At 41.2% G+C, this 22,499-nt stretch overlaps 2 protein-coding genes across 3 annotated transcripts; one reads left to right on the top strand and one right to left on the bottom strand.

Moving 5' to 3' along the window:
• Positions 1-619: 619 nt before the first annotated feature.
• LOC121526051 (gsk3b interacting protein) lies at positions 620-5,017 on the bottom strand. Its single transcript, XM_041812336.1, has 3 exons — positions 4,772-5,017; positions 1,804-2,049; positions 620-1,718 (listed from the first exon to the last, which is right to left on the bottom strand). Exons 2-3 carry the CDS (start codon positions 2,044-2,046, stop codon positions 1,560-1,562), a joined length of 402 nt encoding a protein of 133 aa, XP_041668270.1. The 5' UTR covers positions 2,047-2,049; positions 4,772-5,017; the 3' UTR covers positions 620-1,559.
• Positions 5,018-5,053: 36 nt separating this feature from the next.
• On the top strand, positions 5,054-22,406 carry LOC121526050 (autophagy-related protein 2 homolog B-like). Of its 2 annotated transcripts, none has more exons than XM_041812333.1 (43): positions 5,054-5,109; positions 5,736-6,147; positions 6,249-6,411; positions 7,317-7,469; positions 7,564-7,666; positions 7,856-8,018; positions 8,097-8,276; positions 8,387-8,483; positions 8,764-8,928; positions 9,047-9,198; positions 9,389-9,500; positions 9,784-10,027; positions 10,145-10,307; positions 10,439-10,531; positions 10,634-10,822; positions 11,009-11,282; positions 11,361-11,469; positions 11,548-11,749; positions 12,205-12,347; positions 12,648-12,805; positions 12,886-13,061; positions 13,156-13,306; positions 13,969-14,171; positions 15,529-15,609; positions 15,718-15,824; positions 15,914-16,006; positions 16,105-16,175; positions 16,260-16,336; positions 16,424-16,594; positions 18,074-18,206; positions 18,294-18,493; positions 18,576-18,805; positions 18,899-19,016; positions 19,103-19,294; positions 19,372-19,473; positions 19,565-19,643; positions 19,727-19,937; positions 20,018-20,087; positions 20,178-20,260; positions 20,385-20,506; positions 20,661-20,815; positions 20,913-21,062; positions 21,150-22,406. In XM_041812333.1, exons 2-43 carry the CDS (start codon positions 5,986-5,988, stop codon positions 21,378-21,380), a joined length of 6,231 nt encoding a protein of 2,076 aa, XP_041668267.1. In that variant the 5' UTR covers positions 5,054-5,109; positions 5,736-5,985; the 3' UTR covers positions 21,381-22,406. The 2 variants fall into 2 exon arrangements, with proteins under 2 accessions (XP_041668267.1, XP_041668269.1); XM_041812335.1 differs by having other exon boundaries at positions 5,075-5,171.
• Positions 22,407-22,499: the final 93 nt, after the last annotated feature.

Raw genomic sequence — 22,499 nt, 5'->3', positions numbered from 1 at the left:
AGAGTAGTCATAGGTGTCTTGGTGGCCTCTCTCTCTAGACTCCTTGCATGGTCACTAAGTTTGTGATGAAGGCCTGATCTAGGCAGATTTACATGTGCCATATCCCCACCATTTCTTGATGATGGATTTAGCTGAATTCAAGGGGATGTTCAGTGCCTTGGAACTTTTTTGTATCCATCCCCTGACTTGTACTTTTTAATAACTTTTTTCTCTGAGTTGCTTGAAGTGTTCTTTTGTCTTCATGGTGTCATGGTAGCCAGGAAAACTGACAATATGAGACACATTCACTGCACTCAGGTGATCCCCATTTCACTTATTGTAAGTCGTCTCTCACCTGTTTAATCAGGGTTAAATCCCTGTCTTCTTCAGACACTTAAGCCCTCATTGTTCCAACTGCTGCATCAGTGGCATGTGATTGGGATTATGCTGTTGGTAAGTATGATTTGTTGTGAAAAAAGCAACTTGAGTAGTAAGATGACTTAAAAAGCACTATGCAAGCACATGTTTATTTACTATTTGGGACCAAGTCTCTGCTTACAGACCTAACCATGGACCAAAGTGAACTCTAGTGAGACTTTCATCAACATTTTTCATATGGTGTAAAAAAAGGAAACCGACATCTTTTTTAAGACTTTATTGGTCTGAGCAAAGGCCAGCAGCAAGGAATAACAGTAGAAATGCAAATGGAGCAAGTTTTCTCAAAGTAGATATCTTAACACTGAAGTATCAGGATCATAACCAGGTCACATGTACTATAAACCAACACTGTAAAGCGGCTCTAAAGGTCCCACAAATGCTGAGCAGCACAACAAAATGAACCAAAATTTAACCACAATAGAAATAAAAGTATTTATCCCACAAGGATACAGCAGCAGCCTGAAGTGTAAGCTTGAGTTGTAGTTCAAAAAAAGAGAGAAAAGCAAAATAGTGTTACTTGGTACTGAATACTGAGCCAGCTTAGTCAAAGGCAGAATATAATATAAATTATCTGTCAACACAAGATTCAACAAGGATAAATAAAGGAGTTTTTGTACTTTTCTAACCAAAAGTCAGGCATTAAGGCAGTTTAAAAGACTGAAGCTGATATACTATAGCTTTGGCCATCTCCCACTTGCTGTCAACAAACCGGTTGTTAATATCTGAGCAGTTCTGAGCTTTAGTGCAAGCAGGGCAGAGAGTGAAACTGACTGAATACTTTGTAAAAACGTGCTGCTGCTTTCTCAGATCATTTTTCATCAGTACAAAAGGTGCTGAACTCACAGTTACAGAGCTGTAACATGTGGGAGCAGGAAGATCTTTTCCACAGTGAAGTCCACAACACATTGTTGCAACAGACCCCGCACAGCCAATCCCTAAACTAACATGTAGTCATTCGATGGTATGAATGTCAGAAGAAAGCAGAAGATAGGGCAGGCAGGCCCGCTTTGTGGTGGCAGACAGGCAGGCAAACGTCACATAGTATGCTAGAATAATATTTGATGACTCATGTCCAAATACACCCACATCCTCAGCTTCTGTTCCATTTGACCCACTTTTGAATGACTTGGTCCTTTATATTTTTATTGTCCATTTTGCTTCAGCCTCTCGAGCCGTTGGAGCAGAGCGTTCCCAAAGGCCTCCCTGTACCCGGGACTCAGTGTGTCCAGCAGGGAGTAAACAGTCTCATGATACTGGGTGCTCAAATCCTCGTCCACTTGATCGAAGGCATAGCCCACCACCTGTGTGACGGATAGATTCCCAAACTTAGCATCCATTAAGTAACAAAACAAGAAACAATGCGGTGTCAAGTTTTGTGGCTCTTACCCTCAGTCCTGCCTCTGTGAGCTCCAGGCAGTACCGGTTTCCCTCTCTGGTTTCCACGTTTATGTACGCCACATCCGACGCACTGTTAAGACTCTGTGACACGTGCATTTCAGCGACAGCAAAAAGAACGTCATTGACCACTGCTTCTGCCTCTAGTCTCATGTCCTTGACGTCACCAAGTTCCACACAATCCTCATCAAATGAAGTGACGATGGCCTCCTCAGGCTGACAGTCTATCTCCATTCCCTGTGAGAGAACAGCGTTAGACACCAGGTGAGCTGAAGACAATATAGCCACAACTGTATGCTATTAAAAGTATACACAAAAGTTAGGACCATTGGAGCAGTCTGACTGGACAAGAGGCATTCAACGAGTGCTGATATAGAGTGCAACATCACTCTGCCTCAGCAAGGCGTCTGAATAAATTAACATTCCAGCAAATAAAGTTTGTCCTGATTAAACTAACTGGTGCCTCTGCAGGAGAATGTTTCGACTGCTTATCAACAGGCCAGTTTCAGTTGATGGTTTGTGTTTATTTGTCCACTGAGGTCAGATATTGGTGTTTTGAATGCTATCACACCTAAGTTTGGCACTTTCAACTTATAAACTGGTAACTCAGGGTACTGAAACTTCCTCTGATTTCCAAGATCAAATAGAACACAAAAAAATGTACAAAAATTGAGCACAAAATTTTTTGTTTTGTACCGTTTTCTTTTATATGCATGTGTTGGAGAGCAATACCACATTAGAATTCGAGTGTTGCACTGAATAGCAGCCCTTCCTGGATCATCCTTGGCTCTCTGCCTGTGGCCTTGTACCTTCAACTGATTCACAGCAATGCAGACATCCAGCCCAACAGCACTCCCTCTCATGTCATACTGCTTAACTACAGAGTTCTGCAAATCCATGATGACTAAAGTATACCAACATTTAAATAACTGTGTAAAACCCAGCAGCTGTCGGCCTTGACAAAATTCTACAGTCATAGAAATTATACTGAAATAATAAAAAGTAACATGATGCCTTAAAGGCATAAATGCATTAGAACAGGGACCTTGAAGGTATGACATTGCAAACAGCCCTTTCAGCAAACATAAAGGAGAACTAGAACAGACGTCCTGTATTGTTTAGTCTTATTTTTAATGATTAACTTCCTGTATGAAAGTTTAAAGTACTTTAGGGAAATTACCCACCTTTATCTAACTTCCTTAGGTGATATAGTTTTATACACGTCAAACAAATGAGTGGTTACTTGCTGGTTTATTTTTTTTAGTTAGAAGTTCGTCAGAATCTGTAAAAGGTTTGGTGTTTTTTCCAAAGACAAAGCTGCCTAAAGAGAAGAGCAAGAACAATACTGGGTTGGCCACAGTTGGCTTTTTTTAACAAGTCAGTTGCTGAGAAAAGTGTTATAAAAGTGTATAAACCTGCCAGGCAGATCCTCTCTGGTCTCTGTAAAGATAACTGACAAGATCTGACTATGATATGCTGATAAAGCTGACCGGTAATTACAATCATGCTCCTCTATCATGAGTTCTTCAGCTGTCGTGGTGCTTTTATGGGCAATGAGCCCTGATTAATGTAAAATACATTTATGAGCCATTATCTTAATCATATATCAATAAAAAGATACTGTAGAAAGTTTTAAAGAGGCTGTTTTGTATTGATATGAATATGGTGTGCCTTCAGATTTTTGCTTGATCTTAGGTGTACCTTGTGCAAAAAAAACCCACCCCAAAGTGTGGGAAAGGGAAGATTATAAGTTGAATGAACCATCACCAATCTGACCAAAACTTTACAATCTTAATTATGATTTAATTGGATGCTGATAGTCATAAACATTTTGCATTTCCCACATCACATGTTCATGACTAGATATGTGATAATGACAGAGAAGTTAGTAATGACTGAGAAGATTTTTTAATTTAAGTAAGCCTGCAATATCACTACGACTGATAAATTGAGCAAAAGATGTGTGGAAAGGAATAACAGTACAACACGTTATGGGTTCTTAACTCCTCTCAGCCCCTCTCTCTTGTTTTTCTTTTCTCACTGTCTCAACAGCACCACCTGCTGAACAACCTGTAAAACCCCATGCTACCATAGCATTAGCCAACTGTTAAAAAGTGAGTAGGCGAAATAATAGATGTATTACCCCAACCGTGTTTGACCTTACAACTGCACAACCCTTTTTTATATGTATTTGTGTCAAAATACAACAATTTCATTCCCTCAATACAAAAATTAATATAAAGTAGAAAAATGACATTAAAAAGCATGCCCCTGGAAATCTGATTTGAGGGAATGACAGTACAAAGGTGTATTCTTCTTCTAATTTATAATATCAAAAGTAAGGGATTTTGATTAAGAAATTAACCCTATCTGTGCATTACATTACACACAGTATTGTAAGATTAGTGTTGTTGCATTAGTTAAGTTATATTGTTGGTGTTGGAAAATGAAATTGAAGTATCAATATAGCGTAGCTGAACTTTGTAAAGTCCAGTAGGCTTCTAGTGCAAATGCACTAATGTTAAACCTACTAGTATACTTATAATACACGTTAATTTAAACAAAACAATCATCATAGCCACATCTTCTGTAGCAAACTGAGGCAAAATGTCTGGTAACTGTGCCCACGTCCTACAGATGACATAACTATTATGTATTCATTGTGCGAGTGATATGCGTGTGTTCTAGTTTAGCCCGTTCATACAGAAAGCTTAAACAGTCTACTGCAGTAAACTTGAACGTTAGCATGGCTAACATATGCTACATTAAAGGGCTGAACTCTGGGGAAACTACCCTGTACTGGTTAACGGTTACGCTGGCAAAAAAAAAAACATTGGCGTAATTCAGTTTTTTTATATATTTCAAATTCAAATAAAACATATATGTCGAAAATAATCAAATATTCACTTCATTTAGTTGAAATAATCATTTCTGACATTACTGCGTTCAGTTTTCTCACCTCCTCGCTGGTTGTGTTCTTCCGGCTTGTGGAAGCTTCGAGCTCACTCGGAGCTCTCCGTCAAACGCGCGCTGACTCTCGTGAGATATGTAACGGTTGAGGATCAGAATAGTGTACAGAAGCGGGCTGAAGCTACATTAACGCATGCAGTGCATTAACCTTGAGCGTACCTGATTAATGTCTGAATAACTACTTAAAATAAATCTTGACCCAATAATTGTCCCGTGGGCAGCACAGTTCCGCCATGTTTTGACGTCACCGACTAATCCCACCCCGAAGTGTGTAGGCTTCAGTTGGTGCGGAGTCATGAAAGTGTTTGTAAACAACTCTGTCAGAAGGTAACTTATTAGCCGCACTCGTATCGTCAGCTCTGTCAGTTACTCATACGTGTCAGCAAATGGTTGGTGAATATGAGTGTTGTGCTTTTTGCCAGTGTGCATGTCACATGCGAGGGTTTATAACTTGAGAAATATTGGGGTTAATGGGTTACCTAGCAGGCTAACTAGCAAGCACGCAGAGCTACAAGCCTAGCCTGACGTTAGCCGGCTGTGCTAATGCTGACTCGCTTGGAGCGGTCCATATGCCAGCTAACGGTGCTAGCCGGCTAGTTAGCTTGTCTTTGTCTAGCTAGCAGTCAGAGCGCAGCCACCTTCTCTTGAACACGATGACAGCTCTGTTTTAGCAAACATGGCTACTCTGGCATGCTAACTGTTATTTCGCAAGTGCGTTCGGTTAGTTTACACTGACATTATTTTATGAACAAATAAAAGCTCAATAGCAGGACTTCAGGTATAACCATAAGGTTATAGCATCGCTACTCAGGTCGATTTTACACGTCGTTGTTATAAATTGATGATGCATGAATGGAGCTTCCTGATTTGTACTGTGTTTTGAATATATTTGATTAATTCTAATGTCTCAAATGTGAAATTACAATGCAGGCACCATGTTTGTCTTTCTACAGGCGAAGCAAACTGGAGTCGGACCAATTCCCACACATATCCTTGAGTGTCAAAACATCCCCCAAAGTGTCCCTAATCTTGGGATATGAAGGGTATTTGAGCTCACGCTTTCTCAATGTCTTTAAGCCGACAGGATGACACCACTGTAACCTCAGTGACTAATTCAAAGCCTTGTCAGTAGCCATAGTGTTCCTGTTGTAGATCATCGAGATCCCTTTCAGTACCTGTGCACTGCTGCCCTGTTGGAATAAGATGCCTTGGCCATTTTCTGAGTCTATCAAGAAGCGGGCATGCAGGTACCTACTGCATCGGTACCTTGGCAACTTTCTGCAAGAAAAGCTGAGCTTGGATCAGCTCAGTTTGGACCTTTATCAAGGCACTGGATCACTTGCACAGGTGCCACTGGATAAATGGGTATGTAAAGTGTCACATCTGTGGCAGGAAATGTATTGGTTTTATATATGCAAAATCAACATGAATGAAGAGAAGCTTCATAATTATTTCTCTTTCCTCAGTCGCTAAATGAGCTCCTTGAAACAGCGGATGCTCCTTTTGAGGTGATTGCAGGGTTTATCCAGACAATTTCTCTAACCGTCCCCTGGGCAGCCCTGCTACAGGAAAACTGTGCCCTGGAGGTCAAGGGTTTAGAAATGGTGCTCAGACCAAGGCCAAGAGTGGGTAAGGAGCTCCTTTATAACGTGCCATCCTCTATGAGAAACTTTAATGAATGTTCACACAAGGGTTGGGAATTAACTTGTTTGCCTACCTGCCACTTTGGCTGGTGTACTCAAAAATCTACCCACATTTTTTACCATTCATTTAGTGTTAGCAAGCAGTATTATGAGATGAGATTTGATATGAAAATCAAGAATAGTATTGAGTATTAGTATAATAGTACTTGAAAGCAAGATCAGTAAATTAAATGGGAGTTAGTGCACCAATAATCCAAACTGTCACTCATTTTAAACCATATTTTTAACCAGTTTGTCCTATACCCGTTCATGCAAATGTTTGCTGCTTGACATACGGGGGCACTGTAAATTTATGCAGCATTTTCCTGCATAATAAGTGTCAGACTTAAGATAATTATATATTTAATGCATGATTTGTGCAAGCTCACACCTTAATTCAGGCCTAGTTTCTCAATCTTAGTTCTAAAATGAGGAAAACATTATTTTAAAGACTTAAGCAGGTACACCAGCTACAGCACTACTCATATGATAGTGGGTCAAACCATTACAGCACACAGTTGACTGCAAACATTTGACAGCAGCTCTGACACAGGAAGGAGGAGTCAGGGTCCTTCGGCCAATTGGTGATTCGGTCTGCACAGTTATGGTCATAAAGTTTGTAGAAACTAGCAAAAATCCAGGACTCAATTTATGTTGTTTACCATCACAAAATCAGTACGTTCTGTTACTTTTTATCTACCTCCCCTAGTGGCTGGTACATTTAACAAATTCACCATACACTGCTCAAAAATACCCACATTTGGCTAGTAGCAAGTGCTTATTTCCCACCCTATTGTACACATTGTTGACTAATTTTAATGACATCTATTTTACTACTTCAATTTCTTCCAGCATCTGGTACTGAGCCCATGTACTGGTCCAGTTTCATGACGAGTAGTATGCAGCTTGCCAAAGAATGTCTGAGCCAGAAACTCACAGATGATATGGGAGAGAGCTTCCAGCCTTTTGAGGGATTGGAGAAATTTGCGGAAACTATAGAGACAGGTATGTTATGTCTGTACTGTCAAGCATTATATGAAGAGGGTTGTAAGATGAGCAATGTGCAAAATGTATTTTCTTTGAATTTACTATCTTGCAGTTCTGAGGAGAGTTAAAGTGACATTTTTGGATACTGTTCTTCGAATTGAACACATTCCTGAAAATTCCAAAACTGGAATCGCTCTTGAAATTCGAATCAACAAGTGAGTTTTGGCTTTCATTGAGACAACACTTAAATTGTAAATAATGTTCAATATCAGAGTAGTCTTATCCCATCATTATAGTTCTGCCATTTCTTTTCTGGTTTGAAATATATAACAGATTTATAAGAAATCAACAGAAATAAGTGGGAAGCCCCTGTGCTGCTAACTGAGTTCTGTGTTTGCTTTCAGGATTATTTATTGTGACGAGACAGGCGAAGAAAGTTCAAGTGTGAATGTGCACCAACCAACAACATTTGCACATAAAAACCTGCAGATGGAAGGCATCACCGTGTTTTGGGATGAGTTTTCAGACATCTCCCGTGCTGGTTGTAAATCTTCGCCCACTCAAACGGTTAGTCGATGTTGCCTTTAATAGATATTTTACAAAAAATGTGTGAATATGTTTTAATAGTGTTCTTATTTTTTACAGGAAACTGAGCCAAAACTCTCACCTAGCTGGAATCCCAAAATAATATGTGAGCCTCACCCCCAGTTCACAGAACCTGTATCCTCTACAACACCGTTTGAACCTGTGCAGGTTGGGAGCCTCTGTGGTAAAATCGAGTTGTCCCTCACTCTGAAAAATAACCTGGCTATGCCTGGAGCAAAGGTAAATGGACAACTGCTTGAAAATAAATATTATAAGGACATTTTTCAGTTATAATATTATAAAAAAACAAGTGTTTGCTTTTAACTGTGTTTTCATGCTTTGCTCCTCAGCTGGATGTTGTTGGGCATATTGACACACTTATTATTCTGCTATCCCCTCGCCAAGTTCATCTTCTTCTTGACTTGTTTGGAGCCTTCTCTGGTGGAGGTGAGCACCCCTCTGATGAGAGAAGATGGTGAACTCTTAGGTTGTACAGGGAGACAGTAAAGCCAATGATTTAGATGTAAAAGAATGGATTTGGGTGCTGGTGTAGCTGTAGTTATAGCAGGTGGCTACATACTGAATTTTTAGTCCTCAGTGGTGCATTTCTTCCTCTACTCTCTTTCTCGATATTTCCTGTCTCTCTTCAGCCCTCTCCATTAAAGACAAAAATATCTATTTAAAAAGAAAGAAAATTAATGTCTTCTTTCTTGTTCTTTCTGTAAAGCTGCACAGGAGTGGGCAAAGGATAGAAAAAGCCGACCGATGCAGCAGGAGGACGAGTATCGACTCCACATGGAACTGAACCGCTGCCTGAAGAAGGATACTGCTGTGGCAGGAGCAGACCCGGACCTCTTTGAGAGTCAGACCACCAGAACTGTGTCTAGTCGAGGTAGGACTGAAACACAATCATGTAATTGATCTGTCTCTGAAATCTGATGTGATGTAGGCATCAATTTGATTCCATTCATACTTGTTTTCTCTTTTTTACACACGTGCGGGTGATGTAGATGATGTGTTCTTCTCCATGGCTGACATGGACATGTCTCACAGCTTATCATCTCTCCCTCCTCTGGGTGAACCACCCACTGTTGACTTGGATTTGTCACTTAATAGCAACTACTCTGCATCCCCTGGAGAATCTCCTTCTGGCAACGCAACAGTAAGTGTTCACCTGTTTGACACGTGGCATAAAAAATAGAAATTTATATGGTTGAGTTGCTCCATTAGATCCTGAAAGCTTTGAGAAACCACAGTACAATTTGATAGAGTTTTTGTACTAAACAGAGGAGAAATGTAAATAATAATTTCCTTTAAGGAAACATTATCTTGTCCTGTCTCTGTGTTCTTAGGCTCTGTGGGATGATTACATGGATGTTCCTCGACAAAGAGAGAAGCAGACAAATGAAACTCCCGTCCAGTCAAGGGATTCACAGCTCCCTCAAAAATTACTGAGACAGACCTGTATGTATCACAGAGCATTTCTTATTTTTGTACTCAATATAAACACCTTATACTTGTTATGCCAGTCCCTCTGTAGCCACTTTAGAGAGGGAAAGGAGTTCTCAGCTTTTATTCAAAGAAGGGACAACATCAGCATAGCTACCTGATGAGATCTGTATCCATGACTGTACATATATTTATCAGCTGCTCTAATATTTGGATCTATGAATACACTACGTTCACACTTAACACATCACTGTAAAATGGCATATCTGAATGCTGATCTATCTTTGTTGTATTTCAGCCCATCCATCCAAAACACATGGCGATGAGTCTAGGCCAGAGCTGGTGCTTAAACTGACTCTGAGTAGCCTGGCGGTCTCGGTCCTCCACATCGACCCACTGCCACCACCAGATGCTACACCCAGTCCACTCGGCCCCTTGGCTGCACACTTCTTCAGCATGGTGGGGCCTGGGTGCCTCTCTCCAGCTGCTTTTATTCAGTCCCGAATGGTGTTTAACCAGGCCTGTCCCCATGACCATCTCAGGTGCATGCTTGTTTTTATCTAGTTCCTGTTTGGCAAGGTTATATTTGGTGTCTTATGAAGACATACTGAAGGACAAAATTGCAATTTAGAGGTTTTATATATGCCTGATCGATGCAGGTTTGTGGGCCAGGGCCTGAAGATTAACTATGAGCACTGTCAGGGATCCAGCCTGCGCACTTTCAGCACAGACGTCTCCCTTAATCAGATGGAGTTTCTGGAGTGTCTCTTCCCATCTGAGGCTGTCATTGGCGGCTACCAAAGAGGCATTCAGTACACAGAGGTCAGTAAGCACGTTTTGCAATGCACAGAGTTACATTTTGTCTAATGCTCCACATAAATCAAGTACACCTAAATGTTTTGGCTGGCTTCCCATTAAGAGTGTTTCTTATTAGCTTATCTGGCACATTTCAGCTCCTGACATTTGACACCTTAGCCGGTGCTGATGCGCCGCTCACCACCTGCCTTCACCTGCTTTACAAACTGGCAGAGCGGAGAGGTCCTCAGGTATTTGTACAACATTTATCCAAAGCAAGCAAACAGTTACTCAAACATATGAACTGTCAGTTTTGGGCTTCTACTAAGTCTGCTTGTGTGTTCTTTGTGCAGGGGGGCCAAGTTCGCCTTAGCACCATCCCTAGGAAAGCTGAGATCCAGGTGGAGCTGGGTCGTGTGCGCTCTGAGCTCGACATCAGCATTGTAGACCGACTGAACTCTTTACTACAACCTCAGAAGCTGGCAACAACAGAGCTGATGGCCTCCCATTTGTACACATCATACAATAAACATGTCAGCTTGGTAAGGGAGTCCCAAAATAACTGAATAATTTTGAACTCATAGATGACTTCAAGTGTGATAGTAAAAGGGTCACAATATGGATGAATATTGCTGCCAAATAAATTATTATTATACTGAATTGCCAATTTAATGGCTCTTAAACTCACAAGTTTTCTAAATATTTGTCTCATTAAACTCATTTTACAGCATAAGGCCTTTACTGAGGTTTTCCTTGATGACAGCCATACTCCAGCCAACTGCCACATATCGCTGACAGTCAATGCCCCAGTGCTGGGCCTAACGGTACGCTTCCCTATCCCTGACTTGCGCTCAGATCAGGAGAGAGGGCCCTGGTTTAAGAAGTCCCTTCAGAAAGAAGTTTTACTCCTGGAGCTGGAAGACCTGGAAATGAAAACAGAGTTCATGGGTGGCAGCTCTCCAGACCAAACCAAGATGGAGCTCACCTTTAGGGAGCTAATTGGTATGTGGACTTAGAAAGTACCTGGCATTTCTTTAAATCCTTGCCTGTAATCTGATTTTTTTTTCTCGCTTTGCATAGGGAAGTTTCAGGAGGAGCCAGATCAACCAGCTACTCGATTTCTCAGAGTGTCCCACACAATGGATGGAGACATGACTACATCTGAAAGTGTCAAGTTTGACTGGCCAAGGTGAGTTAAACTAACCAACCTCAAGCTTATCTGTCTACTAAGCAACACCTTTCAGTGATGTGTGATCTCTCTGAGCAGGGTTGTGCTGAAGATGAACCCCACTGCAGTCCACTCAATCCTAGAGAGGGCGACAGCTGAAGATGATGAGGGTGCTGAGGACCATTCTCTTGAAGAGGAAGAGGAAGAAGGGGCTGCTCATTCACTGAAAGATGTGTGTGACTTTGGGAAACCAGAGCCGTCACCCTTTTCGTCACGAAGGGTTATGTACGAGAATGAAGAGGTAGATTATGACAAAGTAATTATTACAAGCAATATTAAACAACAATCAAAAACTTCATTGATTATAACATCTTTCTGAGCTGAAGTTTAGCATTTTTTATTCAAAAGTAAATTTGTTCAAGCTTTGAAGTTAGCTATGGGTAAAAATACCACGATTATCTTTATAGAAGCTGACTACTTATGTCTGGACAAAAGAATAACAAATTTTCAGTGTTTAAAAGAAAACCTCTCCCTAAATTTGCTTCTCAAATTGTTTCTGCATCCTTGATGATGTTATTTGTGCAGGTGCACAGATTTGCATGCAGGAGCGAGGGGATCCTCTGATTGATGCGTCATGATGTTTGGCAGATGCATCATTATGCAAACAGCTCACAAAGACTGCTTTGCATCCTAAACCTGTTGAGAGCACAGATGGAGGTGTCAGGAAAATCTTGTTTCTATGTTTTTTAATTTCAGATGGTTATTCCTGGTGATGTCGCTGAGATGACAGAGTTTCAAGAAAAAACCATGAACAACTCTCGCTTTGTCCTTGAGTTGTGTTTCCCCAACGTGCAATTAGTCCTCCCCAACAAGGCATTTTATGAGAAGCTTCACAACAGGTATGGCGTCAGTAAGACCAGGTTTGTTACAGAAATAGCAAATGTTTTATGAATACTGCTGGCCATAAAGAAGGTATCATCTGATTTTTTTTCAGATGTAAAAATGTGCTTTGAAGGTGCTGAAATATGATCAGATAATCAGTGCAGATTCACTCCCCAAATCCTGCTTAAAAACATGTTAAATGTCAGTTTAAATTTGTTGACAGCCAGTTTATATAATGAAAATAGTAGACTGTAACAAGATGCATTTTAAGCCTCTACTTTTTTCCTCAAACATGATATTTATTCTTCATATTTCAGGATAAACAATGACCTGCTGCTGTGGGAGCCCACTGCTCCATCTCCAGTGGAGACGGTGGAAAGCATGCCTTATGGAGTTGGACTCTCTGTTGCCAGTCAGCTGATCAACACTTACTCCAAAGACAGCTTCAGCCAGTTTCGCTCCACAGGTCCTGAGGGTGAGACAGACGAAGACCTTTCTGTGTAAAGTGAACTCATTTTTTAAACTTCATAAACATGCTTTTCAATGTGCTTTCAGATGAGACCAGTGGTTCTGAGGAGGAGACCATGCACTATTACTGTCCTGCATCTGACCTTGGCCTTAGGTCTCGCAAGAAGAAAAAACCCAAAGCTCAGTGCAAGACCTCGCAGAGCTTGTTCTCCGTCATCCTCAGTGTCAATCATGGCCTGGTGGCTCTCCAAACTAATGCCAAGGTTAACGCAAATACTCTTTAAATTATTCACAGAAATGTATTAATTTTTAATAGATATTTTTATTAATGTTTGTTTTTCTGTCTCCATTTTTCAGAAGGAGGATAAAAGTGTTCTGAAAAACAGACATGGCGAGTTCTGGCTGGAGGTGAAAAATGCTGTGCTCTTTAGTGTGACGCAATATGAAGGCTACAAAGACCAGCACTATGTCTGCTTCCACACCAGCAATGTTGGCATGTATCATCAAGGTAAACCAAATCCTTATGCTAAATCTCATCTAACTATATGTGCATTTCTGCCAAGCAATCTGGTTCAGTTCTGTCAAGGACAGAACGCAATCATTTTTTGCATTTCACTTTTATAAGTAAAGGTACTAAAGTAAGTGGTCTGGAGTAGAGCTAGACTCACTGCAGTCTTAACTTCCCCTGCAAAAGCAGTTCTAATGGAAAAACACAAGACTTGCCCTGTTTTGTACAGAGCTGAACAGGCTCTCTCCTTTATTTTGTCACAAACATACTTTTAAGGGAATGGTAATTTACTATTTAGCAGTTAACATCATGGGGCACTAATTAGATTGAAATGAGTGCTTAGTTCAAGAGGACAAGTTGCAACTCATGGTAATGTGTCCTTTTTGAAAGAGCCAGGTTAATGGCAGGAGATGGCTCCAACTTGAGAGCAATTTTTCCCATTTTGATTATTTAATAGACATTTAAAGCCAAAGTAGTACCAAATAAAGAGCCATCTGGGAGCTAAAACACCCGCTGTTATGATTGAGCTATGCCAAATGATCCGATCTTAAATCAGAATAAGGCTGGATGGACATTGGCTGGGTCTACTGCATCAAACAGAACCGCTCGGTAGAAATGCACCATGTGGTCTCACTGATGATTTGTTCTCTGAAAATTATCAGGACTTTTGGATGGAGGTACTTCTGTCTCAGAAATCAAGTTACCAGGCAGGACGCATCCACACTGGTTAGAGCCCACTATCTACCAATCAGAGACGTCTCCCGAGAGATCTTCAACACCCTCGGAGGGCATCGGTCTGGAGGCCCGCAGCATGGTTTCTGTTGCTGTCAAAATCTCATCACAGAACACAGAACGCAATGTTAAGGTAGGGCAAACTGATCATGACATTACAGCATAGGTCATGTTAAGTTTTCTTGTTGAGCTATTTTCAGGTCAGTTATGAATCTTGAGACCCATCAAAAGGACTATAACCACATCTCAGGGGTTTGTTTTTGAAAGAGATTAAAATGCATAGACAGCTACAATACTTCCCCTCTTGATCCATTTCTTTAAGATCTGTTATGGGTGGCTGCACACTAGAAGATCATATGATTTCTAACATTACAACCCTTAGAGCACACACGCTAAATGATTCATCCAACCATTTGTTACTGCAGTGTTAAAGCCATTTGCAACAACTTTACAGTGGTGAATCCATGGACACCAGATCCCTTAGAAACAGAGGAAAAACAACATCTGCTGGCTGTCCTAGCGTACACTCTGTTCTGCAGCAACAAATAAGAAACCAGGAAAAGACTGCAAAATCTTAGCTGAGAAGAGGGTAGAAGTTGTTTATGTTTGTGAGCTGTGAATGCACACAACATCTGGTTGGTGACGCAACCTAATCTATTTTCCCTGACTAGTTTTTCTGTCAGAGGCAGCTTGACTTGGAATCTAACTTTCAAACATACTTTATATTTATGATTTCAAACCGTGAGGCTTCAACTCAATCTGAAGTCAGTGAAACTACTGTTATGGTACCACACTTGAGGATTTTTTTTAACAAATAATCGGTTGTGACAAGCCCCATATCAGGTTTTTCACCTTCTGACTGCCTTCTGACAAACAGACTTTAAGTTGCTCCATTTGTAGCCAGACATCTCTTACATGACCACGTTTGCCCTGCAGGTGGGGCTGTGTTCAAATTCAGTGTCTTTTATCTTACTACTATAATTAGAGAGCTGTCTGGATGTCTCAATTTGCAAACCTCCCTGTTACTCCAATTGTCGTTTATACCTCTCAGGGGACTTTTTGGGTACACTGGTTGGATTGAAACTGGAACCATGACAAAATCATAAATATGTAGCGATTTTCTATAAAATCCGAAATTGTGAAGTTTCTGTTCGGTTTGCTCCCCCCACATCCCCAACCAATACGGCTGATGTGCAATGTGTGCGTTACATTAAATACAAAAGTATATAAACTTGTAAAGTATTACAATTACGATGTAGATATGTACAAGCTTTTCATGGTATTATTTCTAGTTGATTTATTCTTCAACCATAACCCTGACTGTCTAGTGAAATGGCGCTTAATACTTGTCTTTTTAAAGTCAGACTAATGAGTTTTCATATCCACATCATTGATTTAACAGCCAGTGTACTGAATTACCTGATTGTACCTGTTTGCAGTGGCATCTGTTTTAATCCATGTGTGCTTTGTGGCTTCCTTTTTTACTGCAGGAGTTTCTGGTTGCTATTGGAGTGAGAGGAGCCACCCTCCAGCACAGAGTGGTCCCTCCCAGTCTGGGTTGGTATGACCAGGTAGGAGCACTGTCTGTCCTTTATTGTTTTGTTTTCACTAAAGGTTCAAAAAGCATGTTAAGGGAGTATAATGCCTCAAAAGACTATCTTTTATTCTGTATGCAACAGATTGTTGACTTTCTGAATGTTTCTGATGAGCCTGTGCTGGGTTACGCCCCTCCAACATCTGTCACAACCTTACATTTACACCTGTGGAGCTGCTCTTTAGACTACAGGTAGAGTAAGCCTCAGATCTTCCCATTACTAGTGAGTATTTTTTAATCTAAGTGTTTATTCTAATGGGTTTTCCTCTCCTTTTCAACAGACCCCTTTACCTGCCAGTCAGATCACTGCTGGTTGTGGAGACTTTCAGCATCTCCAGCAGCGTCTCATTAGATCACTCCTCATCTACACTCAGGTTTGAACACGCTGCTTGTTTTTTGCTTCAGAAACATCTCTAAATATTTAAAGTAGAGTTAAAGAAAAAAAGTAATCTGTTTGATCTTATGTGTGCAGGATCATTTTGGATGAAGCTGCTCTGTTCCTGTCAGACAAGAATAACGCTGTCTCGGTCAATCTAGTACGAGGTAAGTTGACTTCAGTGATGACTGTGAAGAAACCCCCTTAAATGTTTCCCTGCAGCTTTGAACAATGATACATTTTTCTTACAGACTATGTCCAAGTAGTCGACATGGGAACACTGGAGCTGAGGATTACGGCTGTCAAGCCTGGAGTAGATGGAAAATTGGTAAACTATTGGCTTCAAAATGGCAGAAACTGGTTTGATTTAAAACTTGATTTGTACATTATTTTTTACTGTCTTTTTGATTTTTAGTCAGAGCCCAGGTTTGAGCTGCGCTGCTCCAGCGACGTTATTCACATCAGAACATGTTCGGACTCCTGCGCCGCTCTCATGAACCTGATCCAGTATGTAGCAAGTTATGGAGATCTGATGCCTCCTGCAGAACCTGAGACCAAGCACAGCAGCTCAACTCAGAAAACAAAGGTCAGCATTTACGATAACCCAAAATTTCCATATAGTCTATCAGCGTTCTGTCCGCACTGCAGTTTTACGTCAACCAGTGGCTACTGGATCGGCCCACTGGATTGGTCTGTGAAGCAAAGTGCGGTCCATAGCAGCTTTTGTTGATTTTATAAATCAGTCATGGTCAATATAACTTGGCTTTTTGTTACAAAATATATTTTTAAAAACTCTGTAATGTCAAAGTGAAAACAGATTTCTAAAAAGAAATACCAACTAAATAAGAAAGTGTATTGTAAAATTAAGTGACTGCATAAATATTCACCCCCTTCAAGTCAGTATTTAGTAGATGCACCTTTGGCTGCTATCACAGAACGGAGTCTGTGTGGAGAGGTCTCAGCCAGACTTGCACACCTGGACACTGCAATTTCACTCCATTCTTCTTTATAAAACTGCTCAAGCTCTGTCAGTTTGCTTTGGGATGGTGAACAGCCCCTTTCAAGTACATCCACTAATTCTCTATTGGATTGAGGTCCGGGCTTTGACTCGGCCACTCCAGAACATTCACCTTGTTGTCTTTAAACTATTTCTGTGGAGCTTTTGCTGTATTCTTTGGGTTATTGTCTTGCTGAAAAATAAATCTCCCAAGATGCAGTTCTCTTGCAGATTAAATGAGATTGTCCTCCAGGATTTTCCTATATTTGGCCACATTCATTTTACCCTTCTCCTTTGCAAGCCTTCCAGGGCCAGCTGCCAAGAAACATCCCTACAGTATGATGCTGCCACCACTATGCTTCACAGTAGGGATGGTGTGTTTGTGGCGATGTGCTGTGTTTTGTGTCTGCCAAAAATAGCATCTTGTCTGATGGCCCAAAAAGCACCATTTTGGTCTCATCAGAATAAAGAACTTTCTTCCACTTGACCATGGAGTCTCCAGTGTGCCTTTTGGCGAACTCTAGTCGAGATTTAATCTGAGTTTTCTTCAACAGGTGAAGAACCCAGGCAATAGTTGTATGCAGAGTCTCTCCTCTCTCAGCAGCTGAAGGATTTAACTCCTTCAGAGTAGTCATGGGTGTCTTGTTGGCCTCCCCTGTTGTACACTTTTCGGTAACCTTTTCTCCAAGTTGCTTGGAGTGTTCTTTTGTCTTCATGGTGTAATTGTAGCCAGGAATACTGATTAACCAGTGACTTGACCGTCCAGATACAGTTGTCTTTATACTACATTCAGTTGAGACACATTCACTGAACTTTGGTGGTCCCCATTTCACCGATTTTGAGACTACTAGCACCAACTGCCTGTACCTCTGTTGAATAAGGCCAGTCACTTTAAAGGGGGTTAATATCTTTGCAGTCACTTGTTTTACCTTACATAATTTTGTTTGATTGACATTACTTTGTAGAAATGTAAGGCATCCAAGGGTGTGAAAACTTTTAGGTACTGTATATGAAAATGGATCAACTTTAGCGCTCATGCTTGATTTTATTGGATGTTTTATTTGACAGGTGGAGTTTCCTAGTCGGCTCACCTCTCAGACCCCACTGCTCGCTGAGACAGAGCAGCAGATCCTGCAGGATCTGATGAGTGAGGCAATGGAGGAGACAGATGGGCAGCATGTACCAGGACTGCAGCAAAATGGTGAGGACTTTGGATTAGTTTTAAGTGTCCTGTCTGTGAATGACACGATCTGCTACTGTAGATTTGCTAATTTTCATATATCTTAAGGTGCACATGAGGAACAGAATCAAGATCATGACCCGCCTCGCTCTGACCTGTTCTTGTTCCCGGATGAGAGTGGGAACATAACCCAGGATTTGAGCCCCACCTACCCTCTACTTCACTCTCCTTTGATCACTCCTGTGCCTTCGCTTGCCCAAGAAACTGATGACTTTTGTATTCTTGAGACACCAGGTTCAAGAGGAGAGGTAACGGTGTGCTTAATCACAGTTTTAACTATATATAAAAGGGACTGAGGATCTGTGTTGGCTGAAATGAACTGTGTTTCAGGATCTCGATCAGGAGCCAGTGGTAAAGCAGCTCACCTCGGACATTGTGGAAATCAAAGACGATCACTTCAGTCAGCCCCTATATGGGAGCGACACCAGCCGTGGAGCTATGAACTTTCCCATCCCAGAAGTACGATACCTTATCAAAGAGATCTCTGTTGTCTGGCACCTTTACGGAGGGAAAGACTTCGGGAGTGCGACTTTCACAGCATCACCTGCTAGAAGCCGAGGGTGAGTTACAAACTATGGGACTGTGAAGACATTTTTTTATGTGTAAGAAGAGAAACAGCTGGTGTAATTTTTCACATATTCAATGTTTTGCAGGTCTACACCTCATAGCTCCCCCTCTCAAACTCCAGTGAGGCAGGCCAAGACTTCAGGACGCACAGGCGGGGGAAAAGGAAGGAACCCGGACGTCCTGATGGAGATACAGCTCAGCAAGGTAAAACGTTAATTCTGACACCCTCTTTTTGATGACATTCATGGGCTCTTTTCTTTACCTTTAACTTGATTTCTTTGTTTCCTTAGCTGAGATTTCAGCATGAGGTGTACCCACAGACTCAAGTTGCATCTGGGTCAGCGATGGATCAGCCTGTCTCTAGGCAGGTGTTCATTGTGCAGGACTTGGAGATTCGAGACAGATTGGCTACTTCACAAATGAACAAGTTCCTGTATTTGTATTCTAGCAAAGAAATGCCCCGAAAAGCTCATTCTAACATGGTAAGTAAGGCAACATGCACTCGTTAAGTGCATCAAAACTCAGCCTGGTGTAACATGTTGCGTGCTCTTGGTTTTAGTTGACAGTTAAGGCTCTGCACATGTGTCCTGAGTCAGGCCAGGCTCCACAGGAATGCTGTCTGCGGGTTTCCCTGATGCCTCTACGCCTCAACATCGATCAGGTGAATTAATCTGCAACACCTGATTTTTCAAAGTTTCAAAGAAAAAAGTCCACATTTTCTGTGGCATCACAGTTTTGTTTTTTTCTTGTAGGATGCCCTCTTCTTCTTGAAGGACTTTTTCACCAGTCTTGCCACTGAAGTGGAGTTTTTTTCTCCGCCTGCTCAAGAAGGTAGTATTCATTCCTCAAAATGCCTTCATGTGAGCATTACTTTCACCTACTGGTGCCCGATATAATATATATGTTCCCCACAGCTGTCAGTGTCTCCACAAAAAAAGCATCCGCTCCAGAGATCTCCTGCAGCTTCTCCAAGCATGCTGGCAGCAGTCAGGACCCAGCCCCAATCATCTCAGTACCTGCTCAGAGACGCCTGAGCCACAATGGATTCTCCACATCTAGCAGAGAGGAACTGAATGACAGTGAAGCTTCTGCTGCTCCCTTCACAGACCAGCCTATCTTCTTTAGGTCAGTGTACTAAACAAACTAACGACAGCCATTTGGATTTAAGTCCCAGTCTGAGTTTTAATGATTTCTTTTCCGTACAGGGAGTTTCGGTTTACTTCTGAGGTTCCCATTCGCTTGGATTACCATGGGAAACATGTTTCAATGGAGCAGGTCCATGTTTCATCAAGCTATAGTGTTGCAGCATTAGTCAACATTATTTATTGTGCTTTGTGAATGGTTTTTCTCAATATCTTGTTTCAGGGAACATTTGCAGGGATCATTATCGGGTTAACACAGCTGAATTGTTCAGAGCTGAAACTGAGGCGCCTTTGCTACAGACAAGGGTAGGTTTATCTCAGGAATGTCATATAGTGACCCCCTAACTATACTCCAGTCGAATGTGTAGATCACTCTTCACAGAGAAGCAGTAATATTTCCCTGGGGACTAACGTTTGTATTGCATTTCAGATTATTAGGTGTGGATAAGCTGTTTTCCTATGCAATAAATGAGTGGTTAAATGACATTAAGAAGAACCAGCTTCCAGGATTATTGGGTGGAGTGGGGCCAATCCACTCTCTGGTACAACTAGGTGAGTCCTGCCCATTACCAAGAGACAAAAGTCTGACTTGTGGTTCTTCTCTGTGCTTGATTTCTTATGCTATTCACTCCCCTGTCCTTTCAAAATAAAGGTGTAATGCATGATTTTACATAAACCTTGTTCCTAAGATTCCCTTTCTGTTCAGTTCAGGGATTCAGAGACTTGGTGTGGCTGCCGATTGAGCAGTACAGAAAGGATGGTAGGATAGTGCGAGGGTTTCAGCGTGGCACTGCCTCCTTTGGAACTTCTACGGCTATGGCTGCTCTAGAGCTCACCAACAGGATGGTGCGGACAATTCAGGTGAAGCCCCCTTTTGCCAGTCACTGAAAAGTCTGAATTCACCGTCTATGCCTTTTAAAGGCCAACTGTTTTATCTGTTGTTGTGGTTTGTTTTCAGGCAGCAGCAGAAACAGCATACGACATGGTGTCTCCTGTCCCAGATGAAAGAGACATGAAGAGGATAAAACGTTTCTCACATTATGGCCTGGCTCATCAGCCTGTGGACCTGAGAGAGGGTGTGGCCAAAGCCTATACTGTCGTAAAAGAGGTGAGAAAAATAAATTCATTACAGCGTTTTAATTTCAGTGATAGTGACGGAGAGAGACTAGTTTAAACGAGGATCTTTAATCTGCAGGGGATCACAGACACGGCTCTGACCATCTACGACACCGCCACCAGAGAGCACGAGCAACGTGGGATGACAGGCGCTGTGGGTGGAGTTCTCCGCCAGCTCCCACCAGCAGTGGTCAAACCTCTCATTATGGCCACTGAAGCCACCTCCAACGTCCTGGGTGGGATGAGGAACCAGATTCACCCCGATGCCAGACAGGAGGAGTCTCAAAAATGGAGGCAGGGTGAGGAGTGATTCTCGTTGCCATGTGGTACCTCAAATCATGACTGTGCAGAAGCAGCAAATGGTGAAAATAATAGAAAATTTTCTTTATGAAGACATCTCAGAGGTTTATTAAAGCTCTGATGTAAATAAACTCTGTTCATCTCATGGCAATTTGAGCTACCGTGGTTCAGCTTGTGTCAGTTCCTTCACAGTGCCTTCATGGTTATCAGCAATTAGCCACAGTACATTTAATCAAAGGGATGAAAATAATGAGCCACATTTTGTCTTAATGTGGAAAATGCTCTATTGTGGAATAAACAATGGCATTAAAGATATAAAATCCTAACAATAAAGACATAGGCTGCTTTCACGAGGTGCAGAAATTAGCTTCATTCTCAAACAGCTGTTTACAAGATGTGTGTTGTTGCGTTCCCCATCCTATTTGATGTCAACAGACACTAATAATCTAGTTATATTGACCTGTAATTTATAAAAACTGCACTGTATGTTGGCTTTATTTACTGTATATATTCCTGATGTGTTACATTTCATGCAAATATGAGAGAACAAATACAGATCTGAATGTTTGAAGTTCTGTAATCAGCACTTTTAAGTGACTCAAAAGGTTGCTTCCTCAAATGAATGACACATGGGAAGATCACTCAGATTTGTGATAGTTTTGTAATTTTATTTTGAGCTGTGATCAATGTTGTATACATTTTGAGAAAGCTGCTGTGACAAGATGTTTTTGAAAGTTAAAAAACGTTCAAATGTTTCATTCTTTCACTTTGCTGCTCACATTTCACACTGTTGACACAAAACAGTCCACCCAAACTCTTGAAGAAAAGTCTTAAATCCTGTGTACAAGATTTTTTTTAAGTGTATGTTTGATTTTTGATTTTTAGCTTGAAGGTGTATTGCAGACATTTTGATTGACCCATTTTGTTGTTTATGTGGCCAGGATAATATTCCTTGTACATAGGTGTACAGTTAAATTGATGAATTTGTATTAAAAGCATGAAAGGGAAATAAAAACAGTTATACCCATGAAATAAATTTGTGCCTTGGAGAAGTTATTACTTTTAACTACAGTGCCTAAAAAATGTTTTCACTTCCTTGGATGTTTGACCCTTTTTGTTGATTTTATAA

This window comes from Cheilinus undulatus, linkage group 18, assembly GCF_018320785.1.
Source record: "Cheilinus undulatus linkage group 18, ASM1832078v1, whole genome shotgun sequence".
Taxonomy (NCBI): Eukaryota; Metazoa; Chordata; class Actinopteri; order Labriformes; family Labridae; genus Cheilinus; species Cheilinus undulatus.
Note: the sequence above shows the minus strand (reverse complement) of the source record. Positions and strands in the feature narration are given on the sequence as shown.

What these genes read in the sequence shown, in the direction of transcription:
- LOC121526051 (XM_041812336.1), bottom strand. Translation starts at nt 2,046, where the DNA reads ATGGAGATAGACTGTCAGCCTGAGGAGGCCATCGTCACTTCATTTGAT. An exon ending in TCACAGAGGCAGGACTGAGG is followed by an intron (nt 1,719 to 1,803) that starts GTAAGAGCCACA and finishes TCCGTCACACAG; the next exon opens with GTGGTGGGCTATGCCTTCGA.
- LOC121526050 (XM_041812333.1), top strand. Translation starts at nt 5,986, where the DNA reads ATGCCTTGGCCATTTTCTGAGTCTATCAAGAAGCGGGCATGCAGGTAC. An exon ending in CTCCTTCTGGCAACGCAACA is followed by an intron (nt 9,199 to 9,388) that starts GTAAGTGTTCAC and finishes CTGTGTTCTTAG; the next exon opens with GCTCTGTGGGATGATTACAT. An exon ending in CTGGAGTAGATGGAAAATTG is followed by an intron (nt 16,337 to 16,423) that starts GTAAACTATTGG and finishes TTTGATTTTTAG; the next exon opens with TCAGAGCCCAGGTTTGAGCT.